This window comes from Cotesia glomerata, linkage group LG2 (genome assembly GCF_020080835.1).
Source record: "Cotesia glomerata isolate CgM1 linkage group LG2, MPM_Cglom_v2.3, whole genome shotgun sequence".
Lineage (NCBI taxonomy): Eukaryota > Metazoa > Arthropoda > Insecta > Hymenoptera > Braconidae > Cotesia > Cotesia glomerata.
In genome coordinates, this window is record NC_058159.1 from 5,926,566 (window position 1) to 5,937,556 (window position 10,991).

At 23.0% G+C, this 10,991-nt stretch overlaps 1 protein-coding gene across 1 annotated transcript; it reads right to left on the bottom strand.

Moving 5' to 3' along the window:
* Window positions 1-3,372: 3,372 nt before the first annotated feature.
* LOC123259580 (dolichyl-diphosphooligosaccharide--protein glycosyltransferase subunit DAD1) lies at window positions 3,373-4,856 on the bottom strand. Its single transcript, XM_044720175.1, has 2 exons — window positions 4,535-4,856; window positions 3,373-3,609 (listed from the first exon to the last, which is right to left on the bottom strand). The coding sequence occupies exons 1-2, from the start codon at window positions 4,737-4,739 to the stop codon at window positions 3,479-3,481; spliced, it is 336 nt and encodes a 111-aa protein (XP_044576110.1). The 5' UTR covers window positions 4,740-4,856; the 3' UTR covers window positions 3,373-3,478.
* Between the last annotated feature and the right edge of the window lie 6,135 nt (window positions 4,857-10,991).

The window sequence follows — 10,991 nt, forward strand, 5'->3', positions numbered from 1 at the left end:
AAAAAAAAATAAATTTATTTTTGATTCATCAATCTTTTACGAATAAAAAAAAAAAAAAATTATTAAAGTAAGATCAATTGATTTTTTAAATATTGTATGTTGAAGATAAAAAATAATCAGTAATTATATTTGTGACAATATATATTAATGATATATTTATTTTTGTCAATTAAATGCAAAGTATGAGAACGTAAAAATTGAAAATAATAAATTCTCAAAGTTGCGCATATCGGAATTAAAAAAAAAAATCAAGGCGTATTAACAAATTAAAAATGTTAATTTAATGTTTTATCGTTTTCAATTTTAACTTAAATATCAAAGCTAACAAACTAATGGTAATAAAAACATACATAATTATAATAAATGATAAATAACAAACGGCTGTGTTTTTATGCAAGATTAAACTTAAAATAAAACTTTACATCAAGTTAATCAAAGGAAAAAAAAAATATTTAAAAATGATAGCTGATTTTAAGATAAATTAGATTTTTGAATGATTTACTAAAGAGAATGATAAATAAATTCAGCCTTGCATTAAATCTGCCGATTATTATCGAGTAAATTTTTTTAATAGAAAATAAAAATAAAAAAAAATTAAATTGCAATGAGCTTTTGATTATTAAAAGTACTAAAGTTGATAAGTGTAATTATTTAGAAAATTGAGTAAATGTTATAATTATCAGCAGCTCAAATAAATCCGACCACTAGAGCAGATTAAAGACTAATTTTTAAACTCAATAATTTTTAATTGTTCACTTATATCGCGTTCCAGATGCTATAAGAGGGTACATATCGGCAAAAGATCCCGGTGAAAAGCTGTAAGGGCGTATAAAAATTTTTTTTTCGGGAATTGTATTTTTGTCTGAAATGAGTCCAAAAAAATTTTTGTTCGAAGAAAATTTTTTTTTTGCATTTCTGCACATTTCACAAAAAAGTACGTCAGTTCTCAAAAAAAAATTTTTTTCATTGAAAGAACAAGATGACACTAGAAATCATCCCAGATTATATTCAGTGATATCTGTAGTAAAAAAAAATTTCAGATAGTAGTTAAAAAAAACCAGATTATACTGCGTGATATCTGGATTATACTAGCTACTATCTGAAATCTTTTTTCACTTAGTATAATCTGGGATGATATCCAGTGTTATCTTGTTTTTTTCGTGGAAGGGTGTAAAAAAAAATTTTTTTTTTGGGAATCAACGTATTTTTATATGAGACGTGCAGAAACGCAAAAAAAAAAATTTTTCCAAACTAAAAATTTTTTTTGGACTTAGAAAAAAAATAGGATTTTTATTATACGCCCTTATGGGGTCTGTAACGCGATATGTTTGTAGTACTTAATTATTGAGGAATTCATAAATTATTTTTTCTTTAATTAATCAACGAATTTAAAATTTTAACACGCAGCATACTTTTACGTCAAAGCATTCTTTGGCTGATGAAACGCTTCGACAATTTTAACAGCACTTTATCTTTTATGCTTAAATAAATATTTATTCAAGTCTGCTCTGATAACTTCTTTTTTTATTTCAAGTGTTCAAAAAAAAATAAACTTAGATCATACTGTTAATGATTAAAAGTACTAATTGTTGAGTTGATTATTTAAAGATAAAATAGTTAAATACTCCAGCAAATATTTATATTCATTAAAAACATAAAAATTATTATTACTGATCACAATTTATAATTTTATTTTTTCTAACGATATTCCAGAGCAGGATTTAAAAATTTTTTTCCACAATAATAAGCCATCAAAATATTAGAAAGTTAAAATATAAAAATTTATAAATTGAAAAAAAAATTATAAAAAGTAAACTATTAAAATTATTGATTTTAAAAATTAGGAAAAGCTTGCAATTGCTATAATTAATTACTCGACAATAAATCTTTCAAAAAGGACTGTCATAATTACTCTTAATTATAATTATTTATTTGAAAATTTATTTTAATTAACATGTATTTGTCATTCATGTGCCAATTATACACTCGGCTTCTGTTGTATCCATTTCATTTATTTAAAATATATATCACTATATCAATTATTAATTAATTAAAAATTATAATCATCATTAATTTTTATTTTTAAATTAAACAGTTAAAAAAACGAGTGTTTTTTTTTTTTAAATAAGACATTTTAGTTTATTATTAAATATATTACTTTGTAAATTATAAAATATTTAAAGATTGTACTTTCTTAAAATTACTTTTTTTCTATTATTATTATTAACAATTCATCCATGAAATTATAGGAACAATATTATGATTTTTATTATTTATTCTACTGAAATTATATTAAAAAAAAAAAAAATTATTTTGAAGCTTTTTAAGGCAGAGTACTTTTAATCTAAATAATTAAATCCATTTAATACTTAGCCATTGTAATAATTATCGATTATTAATTATGATGTAAAAAAAAAGTTTGTAAACGAGCTGATGATATTAATTAAAGTCTGAGAGATTTGTGTGAGGTTTATGTTTTATATATTTAAGCTGAAAAAATAAAAAATGTGAAAGCAAAATAGATATAAGTAATGAGTGAATATTTAATTATAAATATTAATAAATAATCAATATGTAATGTATCTTAAAAGTATTAAATAAGTTTAATCGTTATTGATCTTACTATTATTTTTTAAATTTATTAATAAGCTTACGCAACTTAATATGATCTACAATAAATTATAATAATTAAATGTGTTGTGCTTTCTTTAAAAATAATTCATTAATTATTATATGGTATGATTATTAATTAGCTGATTGCTTTGTGATAAAATTTAATTAGAATTAAAGCGTTAATTATAGAATATATTTCATGAATTTGTCGATTTTTATACATTAAAAATATTATTTCATTTTAATTTTGAGATTTTTTATTTTATTTATGAGTTATTTATATTAATCATTTTTTTTTTATTAAAAAATTAATAGATAATTTTTATTTGATAATTAAAAAATTAGTCTTTAAAGTGTTCTAAGTTTGTAATTTAATTGCTGGAGTGATTTTTAATGATTTTTCCTTACTGGAAAGAATTGAGTGATTAAAAAAATTTTATTGTAATTCTCATTTTTAGGATATTAATTGAATGTTTATTTTTTATTCACTTAATTTATTTATTATATCTTGTCTAATTTCCTAGACTGTTTTAGTGATTTATAAAATTAATGAATATGTAAACGAACTGACTGTATAAAAATATTGATAATAATAAAACAAATCCTCTAATATTTAGTTTATGATTATCATATAAACCTTGTGTGATTGTGAATTTTTTTTTTATAAAAAAATTTTATTGATAATTAAATTTATGATAAATGAATTTATATTAAACTTTAATCACTGAAACTAATTTTATGAAAATAATAAGAAAATAATTATTAATAATAAATTTATTTCATTATTACAAATAGTGCAAAGAGTTTTTGTCGTCTAGATATAATTTCAATAATTGATGATTTTTTTAGTAATTAAATATTTAAATTATCCAATGAAATTCATTACGACGAGATGGAGGATGATGTGTGCAAAAATAAAATCAGCAAATCCACGTTCAGGGCTTATTCCATAAAATTGACTTTTATTTTGCGGGTTAACTTGTAGTCTCAAGCAAACTGCAATTTAAAAAAATCAATATTAATAATTAATTAAAAAAAAAACAACAGTAAATTTCGTGATACTGGATTTAACAGACATCTAACAACTTTTTAGATTTTTTTAACAATTAAATTATAATGAAAAAAATTTCACTCGTAGAAATTTAAAAAAAATTATAAGTGCGAATTTTTAACAATATTTATTTTATAATCATTGATTTGTTATGAAAATTTCTTTTGTTTAATTTCATAATAATAAAGTTAGCCGACATTTTTGATTTTTTTATTTTGCTTAATTTATTAAATTTATAACTAAAAAATATTTTTAAAAAAATTGCACTTATAGTTTTTGAAGTTTTAAACAAATGAAAAAAATTTTTTTTTATTTTTTTGTAATAATTTTTTAATAAAAAAAAATCATAACAATTTTTAGATGTCGGCTAACTTTATATACATGTTAATTTCAGTGTCATTAAATTTCAATGAGTTAAAAAATTAATTACATCTTTAGAAAATATTTAATTTTATACTTTTATTTCATGAAAAATTTATTTAATTAAAATCAATAAACATCTGACAGTATTGAATTTTTTTTAATAAAATATAAAAAAAAAATTTATTTTAAAAAATAAAAATAATTTTTTTGTAGTTTGATTTGTTAAAAAAATAAAATTATCAGATGTCAGTTTTTTTTCTTAAAAAATGACAGAAGTGTGTTTGATTAATAATAGCAATTAGAGGTTACATATTATCATATTAAAATTAACCGACATGAGATAATTTTTAATTTATTGAATCAATAAAAATTATAAGTAAAAAAATTTTTTAAAAATTGCACTTAAAATTTTTCATCTAATTTTTTTTTCAATAAAAAAAAATTCTAAAGTCGGCTAATTTTATTTCCATGAGGTTATGACAGTAAATAAATCTAAAAAAAAATTACCTGCTAAAACAAAGCAAGAAACACATGAAATAAATCCACTTAAAAAACTGTTGAATGGAAATGTGCCAACTAAGCAACAATACAAAAATTGTATGACACCGGTGAGTAAAATGTACAGCAAGTACGAATCAATTATTTTAAGTTTCTTGGGTGTACTTTTGCTGTACTCGTTGAAAAATTTCTTCAGCACTGCAACGATAGACATTATTGCTATTTTTTAATTATTTATAACAATTATAATTTTTTATTCAATAATTTTTTAGCTTTCCAGTGATTGACGCGTGGCAACACCAATATCACGGTTAATAATATATAATAGTATCTGTAACAACATAAAAAATATAGATAAACTCGCATACAATATAATATAATATAGAAGGAATACTTACGAATAAATTTATACGATCAATTGAAAAAAGTTAACATTGATTTCTGTGTAATCAAATGACAGCAAGAGCTCGGCAGTTGATAAAGACATTCAAACTGACATTATAATTCAATTGAAATTTTTTTATATTTTTTAATAATGAAAAAAATTTATTAAAAAAATTCCAGATGTCAAAATTGAAAAAAAAAAAAAATATTTATTATTGTAATAATCTTGTAAAAGTTAAAAAAATTGACAGCTGTTAGCTAACTTCAGTATCATCAGTTGAAAAGCAAGAAAAGTGGGGGCAAGTCTTCCTGCGCGAAGTTAATGCGCAGTAGCCTATTCCGTTAGCCGCCATTACAGCGACAACCAACGAGCGCCTCGGTTAATCTCTTGACAAATTCATGGAAAAGTAATATTTAATTATTGAAATAAATAAAAATTTATATTCACGCAGATTAAATTTAACCCTAGGAATATTTTAAGCATAAATTCAGTCTCATTCAATGCGTATTTTAGTTTATTTTTCAGCCGGTTTGAACTGACAATGGTAAGACGCAATTTATTCATTAAAATTAAGTTAGCTGACATTTAAAAATTTTTTGAATTTTTTTTATTAAAAAAATTATTATGAAATAACATAAAAAAAAAATTCATATGTAAAATTATTGAAGGTTTATAAGTGCAATTTTTAAAAAATATTTTTTAATTACAATTTAAGAAATGAAAAGAAATCAAAAAATTAAATACGTCGGCTAACTTTAGTATTACAATTTATTCTATTGTTGAACGCAACTTGGTTTTATAAAAAATTAAGGAGCCCCTGAATTTGAAATATTGACGTAAATCATTTTATTTAATAATTAAAATAAAAATTTTTTTTAATATGAAATAAATCACGACTTTTTAAATATTAAATTAGTTTCTTTAAATAAAGAAAAAAAATTTTTAAGTAAATCTATTTTGCTAAGAATTAGTTTCGAGTTTGTTCGTTGGTGGCGCTGGTAGTAAACTGAAACGTCGCGCGCGCGCGCGGAGAAATTTAAAATTAGAAACTTAGTTATTTTTTTACATTTTAGAGTAATTTATTTTTTTATTAATTTGATTCTAGTTCAAGAAATTAAAAATAGTAAAAAAATGTGTAAATTAAAAATTTTTTATTGTTAATTTGTGAAAGTGAAGTTTTAGCGACTTTAGAGGACAGAAATTTGTACAGAGTATTTGGTGTCAAGAATTGCGGATGCGGAATAATTGTTTTTCAATCATCGAGGTCTACAGTACTGTAAGTTTTTTCGTTTATTTTATTAAAATTGCAATTATAAAACAATAAAAATTCAAGCTTATAAATGAAATAAAATTACCCTCGTATTTACTTCCACGAGCTTCCGTTAAAATCTCAGAGATGTCAGGACCATGTCTAAAATTAATAAAATTCAATTCTCAAAATTTATGAAAATTAATTTAGCTGACATTTAATAATTTTTAGAATTTTTCTAACAAATAAATTATGGAAAAAAAAATTAACACGTAAAAATTTTTAAAAATTAAAAATGCAATTTTTTTACAATAATTTTTTAGAATTAATTTAATTGTTAAATAAAATTAAAAATTGGTCAAGTGACAGCTGACTTTAATGTCATAATTAATTTAGCATATATTTAATTATTTAAAGAATTTTGCCACTAATAAAGTATGGAAAAAAAAATTTGAAAAAAAAAATTGACATGTAGAAAATTTGAAAAATAAAAAGTGCAATTTTTTAAAAATCATTTTTTGGAACAAATTTTTTTGTTCAATAAAATTAAAAAATTTTGAACTGACTGTTAACTTTAATGTCATCACATTCTAAGGATCAGAAATATTTAACCTTTCATTAAAAACTTTAAATTGCATTGAATTTATTTCTTCCTTAAATTAAAAATAATAAATTTCCTGAATTTATATAAAACCTAAAAGCATTCTTTTTTCACTAGCTATTAAAATATCAGACCAAAGTACCTTCAAAAATATTCTCCCAAAAAAAATAAAATCTCTAGGATAAATAGACCAGAAAATATAAATAAAAAAAAAAATATAAAAGGACTTAAAATTACTTTCATTTTTCGAGGTTCGTACAAGATCTCGTTGCGGTTGAAGAATCAACCTGACTTGTCTGTAATTAGATTATCATTATCAGATAATAAATTAATAAATAACTAAGTAGTATCGTCGTGCTTCAGTTGCAATGTTAAGTTCCCGTTATACAGATAATATAATAAGAATTAAAACCCGTACTTTAACGTGGGCGGATGTGATGCATTTTTATACGGAATTGGTAAATTATTATTGTCGAGTCGGTACATTATATTAAAGCAAAAGCAATACAATATACATACACAATAAATTGAGGATGAAGGGTTTTTTTTTCGATCTTTTTTCGTTACCATAAGAATAAATTTATAAATATTCATACATCCTGGTCTCAGAATCTGTGGATACCAAAATAATTCTGCTCGTGTGAACAGGGATGCTCTAATAAATCTCTCATTTCAATAAATTCTTCCTCCTTTATTATTTAAAATATTAGATTTGAAAATACTTGTATTATTATCATTCTATTTATATAAATAATTTTTCTACAATAGCAACATAAATTTCCGGAAATGTAATGCGCATTTACGGCGAAACGGTACACTTAACCTGAGCCGGTTGGTGTGTACAATTTTTACGGGGTCATGGTAGTGCATTCAGATATTTTAGCTGATCGACATAGATATGCTATACATCATGTGCTGTAGCATACGCATCTCTTTGAGCGTACTGTTATGCATATATGTATACACATATTTATTTACATGTTTGTGCATGTATCCTCCCTCAAACTCAAAACCACCGGCAGTCAACGATCGTAATCAAACGGAAAAAAATATCGGTGCATTGCACATGCAATGTCCATAAATTAACTGTAATTATTTTACTATTCTGTTTTAGTAATCATATATATATATGTATATATATATATATATATATATATATATATATATATATATATATATATATATGCTATATATATATATATATAAAGCTGAATACAATTAAATTTTAATATGTAGATATTGACCGCAGTCACATATTGGTAAATATATTTGAAGATCGTTTAATCAATCGTTTCGATACTGTTATAAAATTAAAATAAATATACAGGAAAAAAATTGACTTGAATAAAAAAAATAATTTTGAAGAAATTTTGCTTGGTTCAAGAATTTTTTTTTTTTATTTAAGTTAATTTATTTTTTCAGTTTCAAAGCCAACTATACAATCGTTTAAATTACAGATTTTGCAAAGTTTTATATCTTTGATTATCGTCCATAAAAAATTTTGTTAAAATTTTTTCGATGTAATACATAATAAATTATTAATATTTATCCTCATGAGAGGTGAAGTAACTTAAAATGGAAAAATTTTTGTATATTTTTCATATATTTATATGTATTATGTATATATATGTATATATGAAAAATATATCAAAATGCAAGTGGGTACTCAAATGAAAGGTCTTGATGAGTGTAACATCGGGATGAGCTTATATCTTTAAAAATATCAATAGTTGACAAGATACAATGTCATTTCTTAATTATTGACATTTTTTAAGATATAAACTAATTTCGATGTTACACTCATCGAGACCTTTTATTTAAGTACCCACATGGCATTTTTTATATATTTTATATATATATATATATATGATATATATATATATATATATATATATATATATATATATATATATATGTTATTTGTGAAACATATAAATATATAAAATATATGAAAAATTGATGTGGATACTCAAATGAAAGGTCTCGATGAGTGTAACATCGGGATGAGTTTATATCTTTAAAAATGTCAATATTTCTCAAGATACAAGGTAATTTCTTACTTATGTATCTAGAGATAGAGCATTTTCGAATGCAACCTAAATACTTATCATCATAAATTGACTATTGGTGAGAATGATATGAAACTATTAAAAGGTACAACTCCAAGTCAAGGCTTTTCCAACGATACCAAATTTAACCATAAAAACCCATTTTATGATATAAATACACTGGCCACAAAATTTGGCTTATTCTCTTAATAATATAGATTAATTCAATCTCTCGAAGAACAGAAACAAAATTCCTTATAAAATCAATTCAATAAAACAAAATTTTTTTTTTTTTTTCGGTCAATCTGATATAAAAATTTTTATTTCTCCAAAAAAATTAAAAAAATGATGAATTCGATTCTCTTTTTATTGACGCTCACTATTTTTATTTCTATTGTACAATTTACATTTGCTTGTCTTCATTGTCCAGATTTTACGGTCCGAGAACCAGATGCCAACTGTGAGACCATCAAATAGTAGAATTCAAACTAAAACAAAATAGTTCGATTAAAAATCTAAAAATACACACAACAATTTTTTGTTTAACTAAGGTAAGAGTTATTTTGAATCAATTTGTATAAAAATACTCGTACAATTGCAAGCAGTATAATTGAAGGTCTCGCGACTTCCGAGTGTGGAATTGAAGGGCCTTTTAAACCCCAGAGAAAACTAGATAGAGTAAAAAAGGGCTCTTGTTAAAGTAATTTCAAAACATTACATATTATATTCCCGGGTCGGGTTGTTGTCGCAATTGCTGGCCCTTGACAATACACAGCGGATGTGAAAAATTCACGAAATATAACAGCTCTATATTATACATATACATCCATGTAAAACATATTTATGCATAGGATGGTGAGAGAATAAGAGAGAAAGAAAAATTTGAATGAGATTGTTACGGTTGTTGGCTATACACAGTATGATGGTAATTTTGCACTTATTTTTACGCATTCATTTTAGTTTTATTTATTTACTCTTTTTCTTTAAAACTCTGTCTACCAGACTGCAGACTCATACTCCCAGTTCGCAATATTTACTAGCTCCCTACCAAAGTGTGAACTCTTCATTTAAATATTAAAATATAAAATACGAGCTCCTTTTAATTTACAATCTTATCATGTTTTTTTAATTGGACTCTAAGTGTTCCCTTGTTATTAGCTTGTGATAGTCATCATGATTAATGCGTTTATAGTGTGTAGAAAAAACGGTGGCTGGAAAAATCATAATGATAGCAACAAAAATAATTATCGATCACAAATACTGTCATTTTTTTTTATAATTCTCGTTGGATAGTTATAAAAATTTAAAGTTTAATTTATAAAGACAAAAAAATTATTTTGTTAAAATAATAAAAAATGAGACAGTAAAAAAATATGTTGAAGTAAAAAACTTAATTTATATAAAAACCAATTTATTAATTTTCTCGATAAAATAAAAATAATTATGATAAAATATTACTTTTTAAAGTAAAAAAATTCAATGTTTTATTTTAATTAAATCTTATTTTTATTTTATCATATCAATTTATCGGTAAAGTATTAATAATAATTCGATTTTTGAACAAATAAATTTTTGATAACTCTACCTAACTTTTTACTGTCTGTATAAAAGTGTTTTTATATTAACGCAATTCAATGCTAACTCACGATTTTAAAATCCACTCCAAATACTCTCAATAGTATCTTTCGATTTCTATCTTCTTTTTGTCACATTGTAAAATGACAGACGTGTTCAATCTCAACTTAAATCATTAATATTTTATTAGGAATTAAATTTTATCATTTTTTATGAATATTTATCTCATTCTGTGTACCGCGGTATCTACAATTGTATTGCATGGTTTATTGACCCGGGAAAAATGAATCATACTACTTGAAACTAAATTTCATTTCCTATTTAAAGTTCTATCGAATCTTTCAATACAACCAAAATCGGCAAATTAAAATTTTGAGGATAATTTTTTTCTCCGTGTACAGAAAATATTTTCTCTATTATAGTTATGATTATCAATGATTAACATCAGACTGCCATGAAATGACTCATAAAATTGTAGAGATAGGTGAGTAGTAAAAGAAAGAGGAGCAATAACATCTATATATATATATATATAAGTATATACTCCTATGTACACAAGTAATTTACTCAACTCGACCTATTTTCATTTTTGCATATCGCGTCGCGTG

Coding starts and splice junctions, on each gene's coding strand:
- LOC123259580 (XM_044720175.1), bottom strand. CDS start 4,739: ATGTCTATCGTTGCAGTGCTGAAGAAATTTTTCAACGAGTACAGCAAA. Junction 3,610..4,534: donor TTCTTGCTTTGTTTTAGCAG/GTAATTTTTTTT, acceptor TTTAAATTGCAG/TTTGCTTGAGACTACAAGTT.